The sequence below is a fragment of the Aotus nancymaae genome, unplaced genomic scaffold (genome assembly GCF_030222135.1).
Source record: "Aotus nancymaae isolate 86718 unplaced genomic scaffold, 86718_ANA_hifiasm-v0.15.2.pri h1tg000043l, whole genome shotgun sequence".
Lineage (NCBI taxonomy): Eukaryota > Metazoa > Chordata > Mammalia > Primates > Aotidae > Aotus > Aotus nancymaae.
In genome coordinates, this window is record NW_026988457.1 from 13,462,549 (window position 1) to 13,489,924 (window position 27,376).

A 27,376-nucleotide genomic window follows, 5' to 3' on the forward strand; every position below is an offset into this window, starting at 1 on the left:
GATTACAGGCATCTGCCACCATGCCCAGATAATTTTTTGTAACTTTAGTAGAGACAGGGTTTCACCATGTTGGTCAGGCTGGTCTTGAACTCCTGACCTCATGATCCACCCACCTAGCCTACCAAATTGCTGGGATTATGGGCGTGAGCCATCGCGCTCAGCCTTTCTTTTCTCTTTTACTTAATTTTATTTTCATATGTAAACATTCACATGGCTCAAAAGTCAAAACCATAGGGTTATCTTGCTTCCATCCTTATTTCTTCTACCCTATTCCTCCCACTTACCCTGTTTTTGTTTCCTTGTTTTTGAGATGGAGTCTTACTCTGTCACCCAGGCTAGAGTACAGTGGCCTGATCTGGGCTCACTGAAATCTCTCCCTCCTAGGCTCAAGCAGTTTTCCCACCTCAGCCTTTCGAGTAGCTGAGACTATAGCTGTGTGCCACAATGCCCAGCTAATTTTAGTATTTTTTGTAGAGAGGAGGTTTTGCCATGTTGCTTAGGCCAGTCTTGAACTCCTGAGCTCAAGTGATCTGCCTGCTTCAGCCTCCCAAAGTGCTGGGATTACAGGCGTGGGCCAGTGACATGGTGAAACATGGTGAAACCCCATCTCTACTAAAAATTCAAAAATAAGCTGGGCATGGTGGCACACACCTGCAATCCCAACCACTCAGGAGGCTGAGGCAGGAGAATCACTTGAACCTGGGAGGTGGAGGCTGCAGTGAGCTGAGATTGCACCATTGCACTCCAGCCTGGGCAACAGAGCACGACTCCATCTCAAAAAAAAAAAAAAAAAGAAAGAGAGAGAGAAAAGAAAAATCAAATCCTAAAATGAGATAAAAACAGAAATAAATGAACCAAAATAGTTATCATAATGATAACATAACTACACAGAAAAAGATTATTTCAGATGGTCTTTGAGCGTAGTGCTCTGACTATGCATTCTTTTTTTTGAAACAGAATCTACTGTCACCCGGGTTGGAGCGCAATGGTGTGATCTTGGCTCACTGCAACCTCTGCCTCCCAGGCTCAAGCAATTCTCCTGCCTCAGCCTCCCGAGTAGGGGGTACTACAGGCATGCAGCACCACCCTTGGCTAATTTTTTGTATTTTTAGTAGAGACAGGGTTTCACTGTGTTGGCCAGGCTGGTCTCGAACTCCTGACAAATGATCCTGTCTGCCTCGGCATCCAATGCTAGGATTATAGACATGAGCTACTGCACCCAGCCTGACTATGCATTCTTGGTAGAATATATTCTAAAGACAAAAACCATAAACATTACTCAGTAGTTTACTATTAGTAATGTTGATACTATAATTTTGGAACTATTTTATATATAGTATATAATAAACCAAGTAAACATATTAAAGTGATTAAAAAAGATTTTTTATATTGGAGAGATGTAAATATAAAATGCAGTAAGTTGAGAGGTGAAAAAAAATTCTGAAATGTTAAATTTGAATTGGTAGTAACAATATGAAGCTATGATTTCAAAACATGTATTTCCTGGCTATATCCACTCAAAGAGTCTAGAAGTAATGACACTAACAATAATAAACATACCTGCTATCTAGATCTTGATTTCTGGATACACTCCCCTCTAAAATGAAACAGGCTGATTCTAAGTCTGAGGCAGGATAGTACAAAATGGGCCTTGGAATCTAACTATATCAGAAAGCATAGATGTACTCAAAGAATGATGGTATCATTTCAAAAGGACAAAAGAGGTGCCCTAAAACGGCTACTATAGACCGAATCTGGGACTATTTGAACATAAAGAAGACCAGGAACTATAAGTAAGTGAATTAAAACATGAATCCATGAGTCTATAATAAAGTTAATAGGTGAAACTTGATATAAGTATAATGAAATCATATACTAGAGAAAGAATGCAAGAAAGTGTGGGCTAGGAGGTGAGAAGGTAGTAGGGAGGAAAGTTCTTCACAGAAGAATGCCAGTTTGTAAATGTGGAAGGAATGACAGAATTAGAAAATCACCATCTTGCAACCCCAAAGTAAAGAACTGATTCAGGCAAGGATCACCAATGGATGTTAAAACCATGGATGAAAGGTAATTGGGAACAGGATACATGTACCCTAGAAATTACTTAGTAATTGCAAAGGGAGAAAAATACTTTTACAATGGAAATACTTCTGTGGTCACCATCTTCAGTAACTACTAAAACTAAGGCACACTAAAAGTGGGACGATCTAGCATTATATGCCTCCCGATAAGATGCAACATGACTCTAACTGCACCTATAAAGTATTCTCACTCAAAATGTGTAACCTGCATGGAATGGAACATGTAGATATAACTTTCAACATACAGAGGATAAAGGAACAAGTTAAAGAGTACCATGAAGAGCAATTAGAGGAATCCAAAATGTGGGACATTCTTCAAGACCAATGGTCTAGACTTTTCAAAAAGTCAATGTCATTAAAAAAAAAAAAAGTTAGGAGACTGTTCCAAACTTAAAGAAATATAGCAACTGATTGCAATGTGTGAAACTTGACAGGATCCTGGTTAAAAAAAAAATCACAATACCCAAGTACAGTGATATGCCTGTAGTCCTAGCTACTCAGGAGGTTAAGGCAGGAGGATCACCTTGAGCCCAGGAGTTTAAGTTCAGCCTGAATAACATAGGAAGACCCTGCCTCCAAAAATAGATAAATAAATAGCTATAAAAATACTTTTGAGCTGATTAGGGAAACTGTTAAATGTACTAGAGATTAGATAATATTACACAATTATGGTTAGTTTTCATAGGTAATGGCAATGTGCTTATATAGGAGAGTGCCCTAGGAGATGTATGTGAAAGATTTAGAAGGTAAAGTCTCACGGTGTCTGCTGTATCCTTTATAGTTCATTTAAAGAAATGTATACACATATATATGTAGGAATCAAGCAAATGTAAGAAAATGTAAACAACCAACCTCAGGTGAAGCTTATAAAATTTTCATTGTGATATCCTTTCAATTTTCTGTATGTTTAAAAAAAAGGGAAAAAAAAATATAGAGCAGATGGCTGTATTCAACTAAAAAGATATATGGTCCCCATACTGATATTATACCATCGACCTTGAAATATTATCTGTGGAATTCATTTTTTTTCTTAAGATAAAACATAGGCAACAACATTAAATGAGCATTTTTTGAAAAGAAGTGACTTCTATTTAAAAGCAAACAAAACAGCTTGGTCAGGATAAGAGGGGCAACTTTGTCTGGGGGAGAGTTAAAGATTTCCCATTAGAGACTATAAAGTCCAATCTAGCCATGAAAAGAACAGATTTTCGGCCGAGTGTGGTGGCTCACACCTGTAATCTCAGCACTTTGGCTTAGGTGGGCAGATTGCCTGAGGTCAGGAGTTCCAGACCAGTCTGGCCAACATGGTGATACTGTCTCTACTAAAAATACAAAAAATTAGCCGGGCGTTATGGTGTGCGCCTATAATCCCAGCTACTCAGGAGGCTGAGGCAGGAGAATTGCTTGAACCAGGGAGGTAGAGGTTGCAGTTAGCCGAGATCTTGCCACTATACTCCAGCCTGGGCAACCGAGCGAGACTCCATCTCAAACAAACAAACAAAAAACACAGATTTTCCTGGAAGCTGAGGCTTCCCAGCACAATACCCATTGATGCAGAGTGAGTTTCCCATGCCTCCTGCTGAGGTTACCTCATCTGGTTGAGGAAGGATAATAACCGACATTGTTCCTGTGTGAATGCGCTGCATCCTTGAGGACAGGCCCACTTCGGGGATGCGCTGAACTCGGTGAATCCCACCCTCATACTTCAAATGCTTATAGACACTGTCACCAGAAATTCGGGCAGCTGCATGATGTAGTCCACCTAGGGGGACAACAATCCAGAAATATTAACGAATTCTCCTTTGAAACAGATCAGGATCCCAAATGACCTTAATCTATGGCCTGAATATGAGCACAGAGCCTGGAGAACATTAAGCATGGGAGACCAAGGACCTCTGAAGAAGAAGAAAAGAAAACATGAAGTATGCACAAAACTACAGTTTCCCAATGTAAATGTATTAAAATATAAAAGGAAACTTATTAACATTTAATTAATTAATTATAGGAGCTAGTGATGCAACAATAGGAAACATACCAAAATATTATTTGGCTGGGATTACAGATGTGCGCCCCCACGCCCAGATAATTTTTGTATTTTTAGTAGAGACAGGGTTTCACCATGTTGGCCAGGCTGGTCACAAACTCCTGACCTCAGGTGATCCATCTGCCTTGGCTTTCCAAAGTGCTGGGATTACAGGCATGAGCCATTGCGCCTGGCTTATTTACTGAATATTTCTAAGTGGATGCTCACTATAACCTCAAACTTAATAATTCAAAAACCATTCCTCATTATTCTTCCCAAATGGCTTCTGCCTTCCAACTTCAATTCCATTTAATGGCATGAATGAGTATCACAGTCTTCTCAGCTAGAAAGATTAGCATCCCTGTGGCTCATCTCCTTTGTGTCAGAATAGACTAATGGGATGTAGTGCAGCTCTGGATCAGACAGACTAAAATTTAATCCTATGATTGCCATTACTTATTGTGTGGTCTTGGATTAGTTACTTACTCTCTGAGCCTAGATCCTCATCTGTAAAATGAGATTAGTAATACCTATCTCACAAGGGTATGAAGTTGTGCACACAAGACATACTGGATAAGCAACAGCTCCCTCACATCTACTTACTTAGTAAATTATGCCTATTCATCCTGTGAAGGTCTCTGACATATAATCCTCCTCTGAATTCTAACTCTTAGTCATATCTGAATTAATCTAATAACCTCTTTGCAGTCTGCACTAAATCTAGCTTTTTCCATCCATCACACTGTTGTCAAAATAATCTCCTTAAAATATATATTTTATTAAATCATATTCTTATCAATACAATTTTCAACAGCTTCCTATTGCCCATCAATCAAAGCTTTTCAAAATCTACCCATTCAAACCTACTTCAGAGATTACTTCCCTCACAAGCTATGGGTAAACTGGCCTCCCGACTGCCTTACCCACACACCAAGACCTCTCCCACCACCATGCTGCTGCTCAGGTTGTTCCTTCCCTCTGCTCTCACTGATAATCCCCTTTCCTGATCATGGGTTGTATCTGAAATCTGTACCAAGTACAACTTCCTTATGCGGTATGCTGGCTCTCATTTCCCTGTACTGCTTAACTTACATTATTCCTCTCTCCCCACTTTGATAGTTTGTGGTTTACTACTGATGACTCCTCTTGTCTACTATGATGTATCACTGTGTAACCAAGCAGAGGAAAACTTTCAGGTGGATTAAAAGAAAGGGAAAAATGAAAGAATTATTATCACATGTTTTGAATCAACATGCTTGAGTATTTAAAGGTACAGAACTTGCACTGTTTGTCTATGTTGTATACATTTTTTTTTTTGAGACAGTGTCAAACTGCTGCCCAGGCTGGAGTGCAGGGGCGTGATCTTGGCACACTACAACCTTTGCCTCCCGAGTTCAAGTGAGTTTCCTGCCTCAGCCTCCTAAGTAGCTGGGACTACAGGTATGTGCCACCATGCCTAGTTAATTTTTACATTTTTAGTAGAGACAGGGTTTCGCCATGTTGGCCAGGCTGGTCTTGAACTCCTGACCTCAGGTGATCCACCCACCTCAGCCTCCCAACGTGCTAGGATTACAGGCATGAGCAACCGTGCCCAGCCATTGTATAAATTTTTATCAGCCCAAATAGAAGTTTTTTGAAAATAAAGACAAATGATTAACTTTTTCTGCATTCTCATAAAAATCAAATACATTAGCCACTTAGTCTAATTAGTAATACTTTCTTATTATATTTATTTTATAAATAGTATAGTTATTTAAAGTAAAAACCTTAATATACCTTTGCATTCAATAACAGAGAAAATTGATTTTGAGGCAAGACAGGTATCTAAATTCCTCAGCGGAATTTTCTCTAATTCACATACTTCTTCCTAGGCAAATGCTTCCTTCCTTCCCACTCTCTTCTTTCAGCTAACAACTCTACTATAATAGTAAGCTACTGTGACTCATAAGCCTATGCCACAGTGTTTAGCAGATACACACCAAAAGTTTCAAAAAATGACACAATATGGTTCTAATCAAGATCAGAGGTAAAATAATTTTTAGTATTTCCTATGGACAAAATCCTCAATATGCCTACCATAATCTGCTGGTGTATAATTCAGAAGTTCAAATTGCCAGTGTTTATAGCAAGAATAATTCTGGTACATGTCAAATATTTCTCGGGTAAATTGTTGGCAGATGTCACCTAAAAGAAAATACAAAAAAATATTTAGTCAGAACAAATTTCTGAAACCTATCCTTAAGACTAAGTCCTTTAGGAAACGAAGAATCACTATTTCCAAATTTAAATACATTTAATGGACTTTTAAAGTCAGTATTATCAAATAAATATAAAATTCAAGGACTTTTTAGATCATTTAAATAATAAAATAAGTTTACTGACCTCCAGTAGTTCTTCCAGATGTCACCTCTAAAATAACATCATTTTTGTCGTATTTCTCCTTTGGCACAAGGCTCTGGAAAAGCTGGAATAAAAATCAGCATTTGTGTGTATATTTTCCCCGGTATACTATTATTACTTGAATTTAAATAAAGGCCCCCAAAACATTGAAAAAAATCAGTAATTGGCAAAATCATATAGTATCCCAATGTGGGTATTCCAAAAATGTTACAATAAGTAGAACTAATTAGGCCTAAAATAGGTGATCAATTCATGTTAACAATGGAGTTACTTGTCAGTCTATTTTCTGCACTGTTATCAGATTATCTTAATTTTCTAGATTGCAGAAGTTCAGATCAAAGTCCAGGGTGTTCCATTCAATTTTCTTCAGATTTTGGCTCTTATAATTAGTTCTGAACAGTAGCTTCTTTCATCTAATGAATGAAGCAAGGCTTTGAAAGTCTTCACTTTGAGAAATGATTTCATATTATCCCCTGCTGTAACTGACAGCAGACACCATGCCATGCTGTGCCTTCTCAGCAGAGTCGCTCTAATTAAAAGACTATGTTGAAGACTCCCAAGATAAGGCTCAAACTGAGTTTCTCAGCTGTGACCAGAAAAAAAAGGGACTTCCTAATAAAGAAAGTCAATAACTTTCCTCTTAGGAAGAAAAGGGAAGTAATTTCATTATTACTAAAATGTTTTTCAAATCAAACTAAAAGTACCTATGTGTCATGAGTCTCCCTACTGCCAATTTCTGAAATACTCCATCTCTGCTAGAAATTACATAGTCTGTGGGAGATAATATCAGACTAACAGTCAAACACCTTCTGCCCTTGATTAACTGGTTCAATTCGTAATAAAAATAACTGATATCCCACTTAACCTCCCCCTCAACTTTTCAAAAAGTCCCTCTCTTGGAGTCCCAGAGCAAGACAGGCTGAAGGTAGGAGGATGGCAAATATGACAGAGAGAGACACAGTATACAGCAGTGTGTTCTTCACTGTCTTTGTAGACAAACCATCCATTGAGCAAGAAGGAAAACAGACCACTATTGAAGGGAAATCTTCCATTTCCATGCCTAGGAGATATCAGCCGATGCAGATACAGTATCATGAACCCTGAGAGGCTCCAGTATGTCACACTCCTACTAGACCTAACTAAAGATGTGTGTTAACCAACTATCTCTACACCTTTGGATTCATTCCATTCTATCCAGAGTGCAAATTTCCAATCCTTAATTAACAGTCACCATGAACTCCCCCTCTTCTCACACTTGAAACCCTCTGACTCTTCCCTGTGGAGAACTAAATTTCTTTACCAGCATGTATTCTCTTGCTTAACAAGTTAATAGACTCAACTCTGAATTTTTTTTTTTTTTTTTACCCTGGGAGTCTCTATGTTTTTTAATTTGATATCATAATTTCTTCATTCTAATTCTGCAGTAAATTATAGAAGACCAGTTTGATCATGTATCATAAGAGAACACTTGAAAGTGTTTGGAAAGCACCTTGAGCACCAAAGCAGAGTCTAACAGAAACAGTATTCCTTTATATAACAGTACTGAAATTAGTCTACCTCTGAAAACCTACCTCACTGTACAACATGTTGATTTTTTGATCAATGGTTTGCCTTTCTTCCAGTGCAAGTTCTTGTAACTGCTTTTCATCTTGTTTATTTAGGCCTAAAAGCCAGCAACAGAAATAATGTTAACGTTTTTAAATCCTTACAGAGAAACTCCTAGGTAGCATGTTCCTCTTTGGCTACTAAGTTTTATTTCAGTTTTAAAGGCAAGGGATTATATACAAAGGAACATTTAGAATAGCTGGAGAATGTCAATTAACAACTATTTGCTAAGCATTTCCAAAAAACTCAATGTGAAAAGCAGTATAATCATGCCCTCCAAAAGCTTGTGTTTATTTAAAAGGTAAAATAGCTTGAAGGATTTAATATCTAAACAAATCAATCTATTAAGAGTAGTGACAAAAATATGCTTAATATAGAAATCCACATTTACAAAGCTCATTATTTGAATGGCTATATAAACCAGTGACTAATCAAATAGGTTTAAAAAAGGACTAGCTAATTAAATATAAACCCAAATCTATTAATAGTAGTGACAAATATATGCTTAATATAGAAACCCATATTTACAAAGCTCGTTATTTGAATGTCTATAATTATGTAAATTGGTGATTAATCAAACAGGTATAAAAAGGGATAGCTAATTAAATATACACCCAAATAAGGTAAGTAAGTTTTGGAGCAAACTGGAGTAAGCACTTCTTGTCTAAAGGTGGCAGCTGTAACTCAGCACACTGTGACATGGTCCAGCACAGCTAGAACTTCCATATTATCCAAGAGAAGTCAGAAATAAGAATTCTGAAAATCTCTTGTACATACTCAGTTCACTTTTTTTTTTTTTTTTTTTTTTGAGACGGAGTTTCGCTCTTGTTACCCAGGCTGGAGTGCAATGGCGCGATCTCGGCTCACCACAACCTCCTCCTCCTGGGTTCAGGCAATTCTCCTGCCTCAGCCTCCTGAGTAGCTGGGATTACAGGCATGCGCCACCGTGCCCAGCTAATTTTTTGTATTAGTAGAGACGGGGTTTCACCATGTTGACCAGGATGGTCTCGATCTCTTGACCTCGGGATCCACCCGCCTCGGCCTCCCAAAGTGCTGGGATTACAGGCTTGAGCCACCGCGCCCGGCCCACTTTTTTTTTTTTAAGAGAGATGAGGACTCCTATGTTGCGCAGGCTGACGTGCAGTAGCTATTCACAGATGTGATCATGGCGCACTACAGCCTCAAACTCCTGGACTCAAGCGATCTTCCTGCTCCAGCTTCCCAAGTAGCTGAGATTACAGGCACATGCCACTGTGCCTAGCTTAGCACAGTATTTTAAAACACAGAGCATGGCCAGGTATGGTGGCTCATGCCTATAATCCCAGCAATTTGGGAGGCCAAGGCAGGTGGATCACTTGAGGTCAGAAGTTTGAGACCAGCCTGGCCAATGTGGTGGAACCCCATCTCTACTAAAAATATAAAAATTATACAGGCTTGGTGGTGCACGCCTGTACTCCCAGCTACTCAGGAGGCTGAGGCAGGAGAATCGCTTGAACCCAGTAGGCAGAGGTTGCAGTGAGCCAATATTGCACCACTGCACTCCAGCCTGGGTGACAGAGAAAGACTCGGTCTCAAAAAACAAAATAAAATACATATCATGTGTGTCAGACAAAACATACATTTTTGTAACCTGTCCTTTGTGGGGAAAATGGGCCTTCTTCTATTATTTCCAAAGCAGAAAGTTAAATCATGGAACTCTAGCAAAACAAGATAACAATGATCTAGTTATTGACCAAGGATGGTAGATCTCATGACCTTTGACTCCACTGCTTTAGAGGCCTGGAAACTTCGTCAGTGGCCATTGCTGCAAATTGAGGTAAAAAAATTCTGACTCTTAACAATAACTATAAAGAAAATAGAAATGAAGAATCATAATTACAAAGGGAAGACTGTTTTATTCTCTAATCATGAAAGTCATTAGGGTCTGGTGGGATTCTGTGCTTCATTCAAGCTTTCAACATTTAACATTTTGCTAGACACTGCTAGTTGCTGGGGAGACAAGGAAGAAAACAACATGGCTTCAGGCCTCAAGTGGCCCAGTCTGGTGGCAAACACATATACGTGATGACAATATGTGACAGGGCAGTGCCTGTGTGCCATGGGGGCATAAATGAAGGGGACTAAACCAGACTTCAGCACTTAAGGAGAGCTTCCTGGCTAAGGCATCATCTGAACTAATTCTAATTATGGATCATCTGTTGTAGAATTTTAATGTCACCACTGGTACCACATTGTGCACATATGTCACAGATGGAAACCAAGCTGACATTACTTAATAGATATCTGCTGGTTCAAAGGTATCAGAAAAACCTTCTTATTTGCAATCATATAAAATTATTTTTGTGGTCTCTTATTATTTGCTGTAAACCTGTAGAATCCTGTCTAATTCAATTTCATTATATCAACAAAGATTTGAGAACCTATTATACCCCATGTTTGGTGCTGAGATATAAAAATGAGTAAGACACAGGACCTGACCTTGAGGAAGAGACAATGGGATTAGGGGCTTAGGCTAAGACAATTACATAAAGGATCATATACAAAACAGAGAAAGGCAATCATACTTGTTTTGCAAAGGGTACTGAAGTCAAAGTATGACATCCATGCCAAACTTTGTAAGAGGACTGACTTTTAACAAGGTGAAATGGGTATGTTAACAATGTGAGCAAAGATACAGACATGGGACAGCATCAAAATATCCAGAGAATGGCAAGTTGTCTATTTTGGTTAGAAGGCAGAATATGCAAAGAGAATTAACATAGTACACCGAGAGGCTGGGGTCACTCTGCAGGGGCTTTTAAATGCCAAATCAAGAAAGCTCTACTTATAGGCAATGGGACAGGTGAATAACATGAATAAGATTGTACTTAGACTGGGAAAGCCTAGAGGTCAGACTACAAGTTAGGAATTGACTGCAATCGGCTAAGTCTGAGATGTAATGAAGATATAAATTAGTGGAAGGAACGAAGAGGACTCATGCAAGATACATCACAGAGGTAGACCCTACTGGACTTTGAATCATCCACCGAGCAGTGATAAAAGCAGAGACTTTGGAATCTCATTGCTTAGGTTTAAATCCTTGCTCCTGCCCTCATTGGCTGAGTGACCTTTGCAAATTTAACCTTTCAGTCTCCTCATCTATAAAATCTATAAAATGAGGGAAAATACAGGCTGGACAACATAGTGAGACCTCATCTCTACTAAAAATAAAAAAAATACCTGGGAATGGTTGCACACACCTGTAGTCCCAGCTACTTAGGAAGCTGAGGTTGGAGGATTGCTGGATTCCAGGAGTTTGAGGTTAAAGTGAACTATGATTATGCCACTGCATTCCAGCCTGGGCCACAGAGCAAGACTCTGTCTCTAAAAACAAACAAACAAACAAACAAACAAACAAACAAAGAGGCCAGACGCAGTAGCTCACACCTGATCCCAGCACTTCAGGAGGCTGAGGCAGGTGGATCATGTCAGGAGTTTGCAACCAGCCTGGCCAATATGCTGAAACCTCATCTCTATTAAAAATACAAAAATTAGCTGGACGTGGTGGCGTGCACCTGTAGTCCCAGCGGCTCGGGAGGCTGAGGCAGGAGAATCAACTGAACCCGGGAGGCAGAGGTTGCAGTGAGCCAAGATCACACCACTGCACTCCATTCTGGGCGACAGAGTGAGACTCTGTCTCAAAACAAAAACAAAACAACAACAACGACAACAAAACAAAGAAAAGGGGGAGGGGGAATAATAATATATACTACTCATAAGGTTACCTGAGCATTCAAATGAGATATTTGTAAAGCACTGAGCTTAGTGCCTAGCACATAAAAGGACTTTGTAAATGTAGCTATTATTATTATTATTATAGAAGAATTGTAGAGCTAGTATAGCCTTTAGAAATGATGTAATCCAATCTACTAATACTATTCATGATTCAACCAAGACTGAAAGAAGTTATGCCAATTTAATTAGAAAGCATTTAGTAAACTCCTACTATGTACAAGCAATCTTCTCAAAACTAATTAATTACAAATTTGTGTGGCATTAAACCTGTGTAAGAGACTTGTGGTACCATCAGTAGAAGGCAGAAAAATGTAAGGCTTTAAACATTCGGGACTTTATAGATATAACAGTGACTGGCCTGTACATCACATATTACCTCTAAGGCTTAATGAAACAAGATGGGGGACAGGAGAAAATCTAGAAACTAAAAGTTAATAGCAAAATCTGGATAAATGTTGAATCACAGGTTAGTTCATTGAACTTTTCTCTCAACTTCTGTATAAAAATTTTGGAAATTTTTCATAAGAGAAAAAATGTTGAGGCAGTAGCAGTATTACAAAATACTAAAGCCGGGCGCGGTGGCTCAAGCCTGTAATCCCAGCACTTTGGGAGGCCGAGGTGGGTGGATCATGAGGTCAGGAGTTCGAGACCAGCCTGACCAACATGGTGAAACTCTATGTACACTAAAATTAGAAAAATTGGCTGGGTGTGGTGGAGCATGCCTGTAGTCCTGGCTACTCAGGAGGCTGAGGCAGGAGAATCCCTTGAACCCAAGAGGTGGAGTTTGCAGTGAGCCAAGATCACACCATTGCACTCCAGTGTGGGCGACAGGGTGAGATTCTGTCTCAAAATAAAAATACTAAAATAAAAAACTAAGATAAAGCATAGCTCGTAGTCCTAGCTACTCAGGAGGCTGAGGCAGGAGGATTGTTTGAGCCCCGGAGTTTGAGTCCAACTTGGGCAAAATGGTGAGGCCCCATCCCTTAAAAAAAAAAAAAGATAAAAAATTAAACATGCCATATAAAAAAATAACTCAAATAGATCAAAGACCTAAATGCATGGGATAAAAATAAAAAATATGTAACTCTTTTAAGAAAACACAGATGTAAATCTTTGTGACCTTAGATTAGGCGATTTTCTCAGATATGACTCCTAAAACTCAAGCAACAAGAGAAAAAAAGATAAATTGGACATCATCAAAATTTAAAAATATCATGCTTCAAAGGACAGCATCAAAGATAAAGTAAAGAGAAAAACCACAGAATGGGAAAGTTTTGCAAATCATATATCTGATTATGGACTTTTATCTAGAATATAAAGACCACTTACAGCTCAATAATAAAAAGACAACTCAATTTAAAAACTGACAAAGGAACTGAACAGTCATTTCCCCCAACATGATACACAAATGGCCAAAAGCACCAGAAAAGATGCTTAACATCATTAATCTTCAGGAAAATGCAAATCAAAATCACAATAAGATACCACTTCACACCCATAGGATTGGTAAGCTCCTTAGGGCTTACTCCTTGCTTCCTACAATGATGCCTGGCTCTTAGTAAACCTCCAGTAGATGCTGGCTGAATAAATGACTAAATTAATGACTGAGTTAACCTTACCAGATTCCTAGAAAAAAAATCACTTTACTACAAGAAATCTAGAAACAGTATTTAGATATTTCCACCTTGAAATCCTAGCATGGCAACCCATGTATAAACATATTCAGATTTTAGAAGGTTCCAGATTTGAAAAATAGGTAGAACTGATTGTTTTCAACACCTGGTTGGTAGTGTATAAACTTCTGGAGAATGAGGGTCTTGTCTGAGCGGAGATGCTTTATTTGGTGCTTAAAGTAATAATAAAGACACTTAGGCTTATTATTTGATGATAATAACTATGAATAATTCTAGGGTTCTAAGAAATCTGTTAGCTGTTTGTCCTGGCAAATATTTCCAGCCATTAAACATACAAATTCCAAGTAATCTAAAACTATAATTGGAGTAAACATTAAAGAATAAATTCAAGATTTACAACATGAAATATAAAGCTTCTTAGGCTGGGTGTGGTGCTCATGCCTGTAATCCCAGCACTTTGGGAGGCCAAGGTGGGTGGATCTGCTGAGGTCAGGAGTTTGAGAGGACCAGCGTGGCCAACGTGGTGAAACCCCGTCTCTACTAAAAATACAAAAATTAGCTGGGCATGGTGGCATGCTCCTATAGTCCCAGCTACTTGGGAAGCTGAGGTAGGAGAATCGCTTGAACCTGGGAGGCAGAGGTTATAGTGAGCCAAGATTGCACCACTGCACTCCAGCTTGGGTGACAGAGTGAGACTCTGCCTTAAAAAAAAAAAAAAGAAATATAAAGCTTCCTTCCTTCATGGCTCCTCTAATGCGTGGTCTCCTCCAGGAAGCTTTCCTCTTTGCTCCCATGAAACCCTGTGCCTTCCTCTAGTAGAGCAGGTCTCACATTATAAATAATACTTAAATAAGTTTCTCACGCTAGACCATAGCAGCCCGTTGATGGGGTAGGAACTGTATGTGTAGCAGTAGTATGTAGCTACAGTGTTCAATAAAGGTCTGCTCAATAAAATAAAGTTTCTGAAAAGGCCAACATTTTGTCTCACAGACCCTAAGACCATGGCAAGTACCACGAGGAGCCCAGTTACTTAGTATAGTTGGTCTTTAGTAGCTAATGTATGTACAGAGTCCTGTTCTTTCCAAGTGTTGAGCTTATTACCTGTAGGCTTTATGAAAGACTGAGTTCAGGCCAGCCTTAGTGGCTCAGTGGCTATAATCACATCGCCTTGGAAGGCCCTGGCACAGCAGTCCTAGCTACTCAGGATGCTGAGGTGGGAGGCCAGGACTTAGAGGTTACAGTGAGCTATGAATGAGTCACCGTACTCCTGCCTGGGCAACACGTGAGACCCTGTTTCAGTGGAAAACAAAACAAAACAAAGACTAAGTTCAATAAAGCTTGAACTTAGAAAATCAAACCTGTACTTACACACACACACATATAAGTGTGTGGTTTATTTTCATAGCTCTTCCCCAAGACACACATGTATCTTTTACCTACTTTTACACATTGATTCTAATTCTTCAATTGCTTGTTTAGCCTCCTGAATTTCTTGGTAAATGGCTGCAAGAGGTGCCAACTCAGCATGCCTTCTGTTCAAGGACCTTCGGTTCTCTTCATTCACAGAGAAATGTTGCAGACATTGCTCAAGTGTTTGGTACTCCTTATTCAGGTTCTCCATATATTTCTGTAGTGCTTTATGCTTCCAGAGCATCTTGGTGTCTTGATGACAATATCTCCTGGACCAATTCTCACTTAGCAGATGATGAAGAATGCAATTTCCATTTTGTCTAAAAACCTGCATCCTTGTATCAAGATGTATCTGTCTAAATTGATGAGAATGGAGCTGGATGTGACAGTGGAGGTAACCATTAAGAGATGGACGTCTAAAAAGCCAAACACACAGGTGACGATTCATCTCAGCATCTGAAATACAATAAACACAGACTTTAAAAAAATCAGCTGTAAAAATACACACATAATAAAGCTGGAAGGAACATCAAGAAGTCTTGTTTCATTTACTGTCTCAGCCAGCTCCAAACAGTCTTAAAATCCAACTGCCTACAAAAAGAAAATAATTCTTCAAATGTATGAATAATGTATTAAAATAAATAAAAACACATCCTGGCCAACATGGTGAAACCCTGTCTCTGCTCAAAATACAAAAATTAGCTGAGTATGGTGGCACGTGCCTGTAATCCCAGCTATTAGGGAGGCTGAGGCAGAAGAATCACTTGAACCTGGGAGGCAGAGATTGCCGTGAGTTGAGATTGCGGCATTGCACTCCAGCCTGGAGACACAGTGAGACTCTGTCTCAAAAAAAATAAATAAATAATAAAAAATAAAAATAAAATAAAAACAGCACTGCTTCCTACCTGCTCAACATATGTAATTAACTAAAGCATATGAGTAGGAGTACAACTAACAAATACATCAACCGAATGAGTTAAATCAGTTATTTTCTAGAAAGTATCCAGAATCTAGAATTGAGTGTATAAACAAGCTCTTGACAGCAATGAAAACATACAAACTTAAGGTGGTTCAAAGAGTCATCTTCTAAAGTTTGAAGAAAATATTATTATTATCTTGCATAATTCTTTAATTTTAAGGATCTAGATATCCAAGGACGTCAAGTACTTAATCTACTTAGTTGGCTGGATAGAGACAGAGCTGGTATTAGAATATAAGCTGTCTCTTCAGGACTCAGTACTTTTCACTCTCAATTCTGCAATCACTTTTCAAAAGTGCTTCCCTTTCAGCTGAGATCCTAAAGGAAGAATAATTCAAGTATTAACAGACCAAGAAAGTAGGGCTGGTGAAAAGCAGACAGTGGTGACAATTATATTAAGTGAAAAAAGCAAGGGACAAAGTAGAATCTCAATTACATTTAAAAACTATTCTACAAAATGTGGAATACATGTTACAAAAAAACCACATAGAGTATTTTTTATAAAGAAAGTTAAATTAGAAACATACCAAAACGTGCCAGGCACAGTGGCTCACACTTGTAATCCTAGCACTTTAGGAGGCCAAGGCAGGCAGATCATCTGAGGTCAGTTCAAGACCAGACTGGCAACATGGGAAAATCCTGTCTCTAATAAAAATACCGAAAAAAATTAGCCAGGCGTGATGGCACATGCCTGTAGTCCCAGCTACTTGGGAAGCTGAGGCAGGAGAATTGCTTGAACCTGGGAGATGGAGGGTGCAGTGAGCCAAGATCGCACCACTGCACTCCAGCGTAGGTGACAAAGCAAGACTGCAGCTCAAAAAAAAAAAAAAAAGAAACATACCAAAATGTTAATAAAATTATTTCTAGTTGTGAGATTATGAATACATTCTGCTTGCGATTTTTTCTACTTTTCAGTGTTTTCCAAGTCTCCTGCCCATATAGCATGGATTACATTCATAATCAGAAAAAAAAGGTTAGTTAAAAAAATTACAGGTTATGTGAAATTGGCTGTGTACAATAATTATCTGTTCTCCTCCCCTCCAACAGAGATAATCAATAGCTAACAAAAGTACACAATGGTCTTACTAAGAAAGAGAAAATATATTGTTCCAAGAAAAACACTTTGCCCCTAAAACCCTGAGGTTCAAAGTTGAAATAAGGGTCAAGCCGCGCACAGTAGCATGCACCTATCATCCCAGCTACCCAGGAGACTGAGGCAGGAGGATCCCTTGAGCCCAGGATTCAAGGCCAGCCTGAGTAACATAGTGAGACTCCAACTCAAAAAAAGAAGGGTCAAAATATATCAAAATCAACCTTTACGGTCTCCAGTGATCCTACTATGCTAGGAGGTGCATTGATATATTAGGTCATTTGATCACTATAAGTCTGTTAACTCAGCATTATCACCTAGGAAATAAAATATTCAGAATGGTCTTTAAAATATTCAAAGTTTCCAGGGTTCTACTGATAGATTTTAGGATACCGTATCACATTATTAAAAGAAATGTGGAAGAAAGCACCAATGGCCAGCTGTCACAAACGTTACACTCCATCGCCCCGATGTTTCAAGCATGTTAGAGAAAGTGTGTCCACTTGCTAACAGGCAGAATAAAGGCTAATAAATACATGTCTGTACGAATACTTATTGCTAAAATTTCCATTTTAGGAACAATAGTAGAATGAGTAACTTTCAAGGTCATGAATCTTAACATTAAAGAAAAAAAAAAACCAAGATGTTTACTCTCCAAGATTAACTACACCTGAGAACAGCACGGCTTCGCCATTACCGATCACAGTAACAGTATTACTCTGATGCTTTAGGGAATGTTCTGAGCGTCGGCAGGTCAGAAGTGACAGCCCGCAGGGCAGCAGCACGGGCAAACCATGCTGTGTGACTCAGTATATGGAGTGATTCCATAAAGAGGCAATACGGGAGGCGGCGGGGAAGATCAGGAAAGAACTGTGAGTACCTAAGAAAAAGAAGAATGGAAGTTAGCTCTCTTTATTGAGGCCGGAACCTTCCGAGACCCGCCACATTTCAGCCCGATAAACCCGAGAGCACGTTCACTTCCTGGTTCACTCTTCCGGGTTAACACATGCTCCCAGCCCCTCCTCCGCCACTACCGCTCTCCGGAGGAGTAGTCCTCGAGCATGCGTAACAATGGACTAAAAAGACATAACTGAACTAAATGAGAAAAATCAAAAAAAGCAAGAATGAAATTGTCATGAGATTACCGCCCTCGCGCCGTACTTATCCAGATCGCGAACCCAGAGCGTGGGTGCAGATGGTGGGAGGGAAGGAGGGCGGGGCCAAGGCGGGAATAAACTACAACTCTCAGGAGCGACCACCAAAGAATCCTGGGAGTTGTAGTTTACCTTGCGGCAGCCTCCAACCCCTCCACCCACTATTCAGCCAAAGGTGAAGCTTTTGGTTTTCACAGTTAACTGCAAACCTAAAAGAGAGATTCTCTACGATTCTGATTAAGGGATCAAGATTTACAACATATTGCGTGTGAAATTACAATTACAATATATATTAGAAGCCCCTAAAGCACTGCTGTCTGATTTAAAAAAAAAAAAAAAAACTCCTGTTTTCATCATCCAAAAATTTAGAAGATTCTGGGTGAAGTTTCTATACTTTCAGCTTCTATTGCTTCAGAAAATACCTAATGACTAAAGGAGAGTATAATTTTTTTTTTTTTTTGAGACTGAGTCTTCCTCTGTTGCCAGCTGGAATGCAGTGGCACTATCTCGGCTCACTGCTGCCTCCACCTCCCGGGTTCAAGCGATTCTCCTGCCTCGGCCTCTGGAGTAGCTGGGACTACAGGCCTGTGCCACCACGCCCAGCTAATTTTTGTATTTTTAGAAGAGACAGGGTTTCACCATGTTGCCCAGGATGGTTTCGATCTCTTGACCTCGTGATTCACCCGCCTTGGCCTCCCAAAGTGCTGGGTTTACAGGCGTGAACCACCGTGCCCGGCCAAATTTGTATTTTAAAAGTAGTAATAGGGCCGGGCGCGGTGGCTCAAACCTGTAAACCCAGCTTGGGAGGCCGAGGCAGGTGGATCACCTGAGGTCAGAAGTTTGAGACCAACCTGACCAACATGGAGAAAACCCTCTCTAGTAAAAATTAGCCGGGCATGGTGGTGGGCGCCTGTAATCTCAGCTACTAGGGAGGCTGAGGTAGGAGAATCGCTTGAACCTGGGAGGCAGAGGTTGCAGTGAGTGGAGATAGCGCCATTGCACTCCTGCCTGGGCAACAAGGGGGAAACTCCATCTCAAAATAATAATAATAATAATAATAATAATAATAATAATAACAGGATCCAAAAATTAGGTGACTGTATATTTCCACGTTAGAGGTTTTATAATGTTGCTTGCACATAGGGAATGTAGGAGCTCAACCTAGATTCATAGCTTAGGAACCACTGATTAAGTGAAGAATGAAAACTCCAGTTAATAAGCAATCGCAGGAAAACGCAAGCATATTGTCCTACTAATCCAGTGGGATCCAGCCCTTGGCTGTCACATTTACAGTCTTTCTATCTCCATGCCTCAATTTTTCTTCCTGAAAGAAAAGGCAAAAAATTTCCCATATTACTGACTTTACAGAATATTTTCTTGGATTATAATCACAACATAGAAAGGAGAATTAGCTATACATGCAAAATAATATCTAACATTTATAACCAACTTCAAGGTACCTACTTCTATGTACTATGTATTAAATACTGTTCTAAACGGTTTTACCCTATTAATTCATTTAATTCTTACAACCTTAAAATGCTCATTTTGTGGAGGAGAAAATTAGGGCACAGAGAGCTAAAGTAACTTGTTCAAGGTAAAAAACAGTAAGTGATAGAGCCAAGATTCAATTAAGGCAATCTGTCTTAATGATCAGTGGCTCCTAAGCTCTGTTACAGGGCCTCCTTGCTCCAAAAAAGGAAAGAAAACATTCAATCATGTATTCAATAAATACCAAACATCAGTTATGAGCTATTCACTGTTCTAGGGATGAGAATTTAGCAATGAACAGAAAAGACAAAAACCTTTGCTCACATGGAACTTACGTTCCAGTAAGGGAAAAGTTCCAAAGGATCTACATTAAGTTATTCTCCTAAATTATCTAAAATGTTCTTTAATTCTTTATTTTGATTTGCGCATTGAGTTATATAACTTAAGTTAAAATATATATATATATATATATATATATATATATATATATATATATATAGCTTTATTCTCCTTAAAAGTTAGTCTTACTGCTATGGACTGAATTGTTTATATTCATAATCATGTTCATATTACTAATATTTATTTTAAAAATTTATATATTGAAGCCTTAGCCCCTCCAATACATGTGACTCTATCAGACACAGGGCCTTTAACGTGATTAAGGTTACATGAAGTCATAAGGGTAGGCTCTGACAGAATAGGATTAGCGCCTTCCTAAAAAGAGATACCAGAGATCTTGCTCACTCTCCCTGATCAAATAAAGAAGAGGTTATGTGAGTACACTGTGAGATAGTGGCCACCTACAAGCGAGAGATATCCGACTGAAACCTACCTTGTTGCCGCCTTAATCTTAGACTTCTCCGCCTCCCAAGAGGCTGAGAAACAAATTTCTGTTGTTTAGGCCACCCACTCTTTTTTTTAAAATAGAGATGGGGTCTCACTATGTTGACTAGGCTGGTCTCAAACTCCCAGCCTCCTAAAATCCTGGGATTACAGATGTGAGCTACCATGCCTGACCCAGTCTATATTTTATTGTTATGGCAGTCCAAGCTGACTAAGACACATATGTTGAAATTTATTGAGATAGTTAAGTCTTCACTTAATGTCGTCAATAGATTCTTGGAAACTGCCACTTTAAGCAAAAGGATGTATAAGGAAACTAACTTTACCATAGGCTAATTGAAATGAGCAAGAGTTAAGTTCTTAGGGCATATTTCTGGTCACAAAAATATCAAACACTATTAAAGATCAAACACTTCTAATACTAAACATTGAAATAAATGTAAGCCACATACACATTTAAGAAAGACCAATAACAACGAGTAAGATAATTAATTCCCCAATTATTCCAATTCAGTGTGGTGAGTGGCAGGAGCCTCCCCTGGCAGCTCAGGACGCAAGGCACAAACCCACCCTGGACAGGCCACCATCCGTGTCAGGGCGCACTCGCACTCACAACCCACACTCAGTCACACTGGGACCATGTAGACATGCCAGTTCAGCTCACATACACATTTTTGGAATGTGGGAGGAAACTGGAGTACCTGGAGAAAATCCATGCAGATATATGGGGAGAATAAGCAAATTCCATACAAATCTTTGTCATTTCTTTTTCTCCTTAGTCAGAGTTTGAATTTTGTATTAAAGAGCTAAAGAATTCCTAATTTTACTTTTTTCATAGTAAAATATATCTGATTAAAATTCCAACCCATTGCCAGTCTTCACATCATGGGATGTCTCAAGAGCTGTGGTCAAGCACCTAATCCCCAGGAGACCAGAAAGCACCTAAACCCCAGGGGACCAGAAAGCCATGTGCAGAGAAGCAGAGAACCAGGTCTTCCACAACCCTGGACACTCTTTGGGGAGCCAGACGGGGTGGCTGTAGATACTGTTTCCAGGCTAAGTTGAAATCTCTGGTCTCATCTGGGAAATTTTGAGAAGCACTGAAGCAACATAAAAGCCAAGCACATAAGCCATGATATCCTGTGACTTGTAGCACACTATGAAGATGCATGTGGCTTTCTGGTCCCCTGGGGTTTAGGTGCTTGACCACAGCTCTTGAGACATCCCATGATGTGAAGATTGGCAATGGGTTGGAATTTTAATCAGATAAATTTTACTACAGAGAAGTAAAATTAGGAATTCTTTAGCTATTTAATACAAAATTCAAACTCTCACTAAGGAGAAAAGGAAATGACAAAGATTTTTCCATTTGTATTCTTATAAACAAGAAAAGGCAGGCTGGGCACTGTGGCACCTGTAATTCCAGCACTTTGGGAGGCTGAGGTGGGCCTATCACTTGAGTCCAGGACCCTGTCTCTTCAAAAAATACAAAAATTGGCCAGCCATGGTGGCACATGCCTGTAGTCCCAGCTATTCTGGAGGCTGAGGTGGGAGGATCACTTGAGCCTGGGAGCTCTAGGCTGCAGTGAGCCATGATCATACCTCTGCGCTCCAGCCTGGGTGACAGTGACACCATATCTCAAGAAAGAAAGAGAGAAAGAGAGAGAGAGAAGAAAGGAAGAAAGGAAGGGAGGGAGGGAGGGAGGGAAAGATAGAGAAAAAAGGTAGCCATTTCTTATTTTCATATATTCATTGCTGGCTCTGATTTTTCTCAGCTTGAAAAAAATGCTAGGAAATACGCCACCTTCTGGCACTATTTAAAATAGATTCCTCTCAAATAATTTTCAGAGTCAGGGACTTCTAAGAGGCCTTGAAAAGTCAATCTATCTTTTTCCGCTTTAAAAGAAAAACAGGACTCCCTCAGCCTTAGCCATGGTGGGTAGCAGAGGCACGAGTCTGAATGCAGTTCGGGAGACCATGGACGGGTTGCTGAATAAACTGTGTTGTGCACCTGCATTTTGACTTTGATCCATCATACGAGGTGTGGAATTTTCCACTGTGATGTCATGTGGGTGCTTAAAAAGTTTCGGATATTGGAGCATTTCACTTTTCAGATTTTGGGATTAGGAGTGTTCAACCTGTATTAGTCACACGTTCTGCTTGAGATTTCAAGAATTTTGAATACTAGCTTAGATATGGAAACTCTGTCTATTTGTGTACAGCTTTGTGAACAAGGAATTAACTCAGAAGCTTTATCATCGGTTATTAAGGAGCCTCACAAGGCAACTGAAGCACTAAAGGTGAAAATACTTGTTTCATTGTATACTGGAAGAAGACTTCCAAAATTAATATGAAAATGGAAAGGGACAAGAAAAATTGCATTTGAATTAAGGCTGCTGAAAATATGACAAGCTGACTTTCTGGAGAAATTCTGATAAAATATGTCAAGCTCTGCAAGAGGATGTGAAGGTTGCATTGTAGTCTAGAATGTACAATGAAATTACTGCATGCAGCAGTGTGAAAAATTTCGTTTTTAAAAGAGTGATAAAGCCATAGCTTTATAAATCAGTGGAAAGTGGCTTGCAGAGAGAACTATCAGATGTGTTTACATCACATCTTACCCGTGGTTCTAATGCTTTGGCATTGCTATGCTCATTCTTATGTATTCCTTATTTATAGCTCTGATAGCTTTAATTTTCTAAGCAGTCTATCAGATGTGCACATCTGCTGTGCCTGGTTAAAGTATAGGGGAACCGATCAGTAGTAATGAGTAGTAGTTATGACTTGTTACATTTCCATTAGAAACTTTAATTTTGAATTGTTTATGCATTAAAACTGGATTTGTATTGTATTGGGCTGAAAGTTGACAGGATTTCAGCCACTATTTGGGAATTTTGATTTAGATTCATGATGTGTATCGGAATCTTGTTTTTTAAAATAAGAGCATGGAAAACATTTCTTGTAATCTACTATTTAACAAAGAATATTTAGTTTTTTAAACAGTTTGTTGGGCAGCTAATGGTGTGAACCAGGTCATTTTTGTATTGAGTAAAAAATTAAACTTTTAGAAACTTGGATTTAAAAAGTAATGACAATGCTTAAGTTAGTATTATTTGTAATTTGAATCATTTATATCTAATGAGAATGGAGTTGAGAATGTTTTCTTAAAATTTTATACTATAAATGGAGGCCTAAAAAAATAGTGTGTGACATGAAACATAGCAAACATGCAAAATTCCTGTTTATTTTTATTACATAAAAGTAATTTGAGTGCTTACCTAATAAATCTGGAATCGTTAATACATTATTAGATGGGTGATGTGTTTCAAAAGATATTTGCTATTTTTTGAAGAAATAAAGATTTCAAGTCATTAAACAAAACTTAACAATCAAATGTTCTATATTAGGAATCATAAGTATGACACTTTTTTTTTAACCTTCTTATCTTGATATCCAAGTTTATAAGTACGGCTTTTCAGAATTATTTTGTATGTTATTATTTTTGCCCTTAGAATTTTAACTCATCCAAGTAAATATTCAAAAACAAATTTTAGAAAATGTAGAATAGTATTGATTCTGTTCCTATAACAGAATCTCCATGGAGTTTTTTTGCAAAACTAATATGGATTTAATCTGATTTTATTATTTCTTAAATTTTAGATTTTTTTAGGTACCATTTAAATGATTGCGCAAGTATTCACTCTTTAGTAGCATTTTTTGTTTTTCAGACAAGCTCAGTGGTTTTAATAAGATTTAGTAATATTTAAATAGAAACCTTCTCTGCTATTTATTTGAAATCTAGAGTTGTATCATTTTGACTTTTTAAATGCCTGCCATCTTTACCAAGTGAACTGAAAGGTCTTTTACTGGTAGAACAGGTTGAGGAGACAGTAAGAATTTGTGAAAAGTCATTGGATTGATGATAAACACTACAAATACTATGTGTTATTCATAAAATCATAAAGAACACTTTTGTCAAACTCCAAAATTTGTTTATACTTCCAGGCCATAAGAGTTGATTTAGTATCATTTATGACTTTGTAGATTAAGTTATTTATGTATGAGACAAAGCAGGAAGGTATATTGAGAAGGGATCATGTTTACAGAGGTCTTCTTTAATGTGTCACATTTTTAAAATGTAAACATATTTTTAATGCATACTTAAGTAATATTTAAGAAACTAAACAAAATAATGATACAGTTGCAGTGTTGTACTTGTCAATGACAAAATAAAACCATTTTGGTAGTTAAAAAAAAAAGGAAAAAGACAAACAAAGGCAGGGCAAAAACTAATTAATCCTGAAGACTCCCTTTTTTCTCCTAAACTAGTATTAGGCTAGATTGAAGTCAGCTTTATTTTAACAAGGTCATTTAATGTTGTCTCCTACAATTTCTTAGTAATTTTATCTCCATCTATCATTCTAAATAAATATATATTTTAAATCCTTTATGTGTTTTCAGTTGTACATTCTCAAATTTACATTTCAATAAATTCTATTTTTTTCATCATTTTTCCTTTGCAGTGGTCTTCTAATACTTTTTTTTTTTCCCCATGGACCCATGACACAGAAACCAATATCTTTTTTTTTAAAGATAGTGGTCTTACTCTGTTGCCCAGGCGGGAGTGCAATTCCTCCTTTTTGGAATTATTGAAAGAAAAGACTCTTTAAGTATTTTTTTTTTTTAAGACAGGCTCTCACTCTGTTGCCCAGGCTGGAGTATGGTGGCACAAACCCAATTCACTGCAACCTCTGCCTCCAGTGTTCAAATGATTCTCCTGACTCAGCCTCCCCAGTAACTGGGATTACAGGTGCCTGCCACCACGCCCGGCTACTTTTTGTATTTTTAGTAGAGATGGGGTTTCACCATGTTAGCCAGGCTGGTCTCGAACTGCTGACCTCAAGTGATCTGCCCACCTTGGCTTTCCAAAGTGTTGGGATTACAGGTGTGAGCCACTGTGCTTGGCCTTCAAATACCCTTTATAAGCATTAAACTGTTTTCCAATTTAAAGTCTACATTAAGAAATACAATGAAATCTGTATTTTGTGTATATGTGTGTGAATCTAAACGTATATCTTTTTCTTTTTTCATTTATTACAAAAATTTCAAGGGCTGGGCATGGTGGTTAACACCAGTAATCCCAGCACTTTGGGAAGCCATGGTGTGTGGATAGCTTGAAGCCAGGAGTTTGAAACCAGCCTAGCCAACATGGTGAAACTCCATCTTTGCTAAAAATACAAAAATTAGCTGAGCATGGTGGCGTGTGCCTGTAATCCCAGCTACTCAGGAGGCTGAGATACGAGAATCATTTGAACCTGGGAAGTGGAGGCTGCAGTGAGCTATCACGTCACTGCACTCTAGCCTGGGTGACAGAGGAAAACAAAAACCAAACCAAAACAAAACAGAAAAAACATAGTGGGACCTTGTCTCTTAAGAAAATAAGAGCTTTTTAATATTATCTAATATCTGGTCAGTGTTCAAATTTCCCTGTGTCAGATTTTTTTCTCTTTTTTGTGGTATTTTGCTTGTTCATATCAGGATTCAAATAGTACATACATTGCAATTGGTTGTTATACTGTTAGTTTATTTTAATCTTTAGATTATCCTTCCCTTCTTTTTTTGCCTTGAAATGTATTTGTTGAAGAAACTGGATCTTTAGCTCTGAGGAGTTTCACACAGTTAAGATTTTTCTAGACTTGCAGTATATCATGTGTCCTTTGTTCCCTGTATCTCCTGTAAACTGGTCTAGAAACTTGATCAGATTCAGGTTTAAATTGTTTTTGGCAAAACTACTTCATAGCTGTGGTTATGCTCTGTAGTTATGTGGACTTTGCTTATGGGAGTCTCTTAAAAGTTGTGTCTTTTAAGATGATATTAGAAGCTCTTGCCTAGATCCATTTTTTTCACTAGGTGTGGCAAAATGGTGAAATTTTATTACACCTTCTTCATTGATTAGCTAGAACCTCTACAAAGAGAAACTTTGCTTATTAGCTATTTATTGACTTTCCTTTGTCATTTTTAAAAGGAAAAATGAAAACTTTGCTAAAGCATAAAGGTGATCAAAAGCCAGACACTGTGACTCACACCTGTAATCCCAGCACTTTAGGGAGCCAAGGCAGGAAGACTGCTTGAACTCAGGAGTTGAGACCAGCCTGGGCAAAATGACAAGACTTTATCTCTACAGATAAAAAAATTAGACTCATGTGGTTATGCATGCCTGTGACACTAACTACTTGGGAGGCTGAGATGGGAAGATCACTTCAGCCTGGGAGGTCAAGGCTATAGTGAGCTGTGATCGCACTACTGTACTGCATTCCAGCCTGGGTGATAGAGTGAGACACTGTTGCAAAAAAAAAAAAAAAAAAAAAAGTGATTAAATTTAAAAGCTTGCTTTCTGAACGATTTCTAGGATTTCCAATTTTTATTTTAATCTTAAAATAATTTTATTTTTAATTTTGTAGAGAAGGGATTTCACCATGTTGCCAGGCTAGTCTTGAACTCCTGGGCTCGAGTGATCAACCCACCTCAGCCTCTCAAAGTGCTGGGTTTACAGGCATAAGCCACCACACCTGCAAAACTTCAGCCCATTCCAAAACCCTTAAAAACCCCAGCTCCAAACTGCTCAGGGAGATGAATCTGAAATTACAATTATCTGCAATTCCAAAATCCCAAAAACTCTGAAAAATCTTATTTGCAATTCAAACCTCAAAGTCTCTAAAAATTTAAGATTTTTTATAACTTCTTCTGTGGGCAAATTTGACCTAACCTGAACATTTGGCAGGCAAACCTGACCTAGACTGATGTAAATTATTTAAATCTTTATTTATCCTACTTGATGTAAAAGCTCATATATTTTGCTGAAGAAATATTAACGTATAGGGTTGCAGAGTGC

The 27,376-nt window shown here is 38.5% G+C and overlaps 1 protein-coding gene across 3 annotated transcripts in view; it reads right to left on the bottom strand.

Moving 5' to 3' along the window:
• MTRF1 (mitochondrial translation release factor 1) overlaps positions 1–18,179 on the bottom strand; it is a 34,247-nt gene extending 16,068 nt beyond the window's left edge. Inside the window, exons 1-7 of one of the 3 annotated variants that reach the window (XM_064361774.1) lie at positions 18,142–18,179; positions 17,665–17,876; positions 14,958–15,383; positions 8,076–8,167; positions 6,487–6,568; positions 6,181–6,288; positions 3,671–3,843 (exon numbers count right to left, since the gene is read on the bottom strand). In XM_064361774.1, coding sequence (XP_064217844.1) covers positions 3,671–3,843; positions 6,181–6,288; positions 6,487–6,568; positions 8,076–8,167; positions 14,958–15,375 — 873 coding nt within the window. In that variant the 5' untranslated portion in view covers positions 15,376–15,383; positions 17,665–17,876; positions 18,142–18,179. Of the gene's footprint in view, positions 1–3,670; positions 3,844–6,180; positions 6,289–6,486; positions 6,569–8,075; positions 8,168–14,957; positions 15,384–16,433; positions 16,552–17,664; positions 18,121–18,141 lie in introns of those variants that run through there. The other 2 variants (XM_064361773.1, XM_064361775.1) reach the window with 2 other exon arrangements.
• Between the last annotated feature and the right edge of the window lie 9,197 nt (positions 18,180–27,376).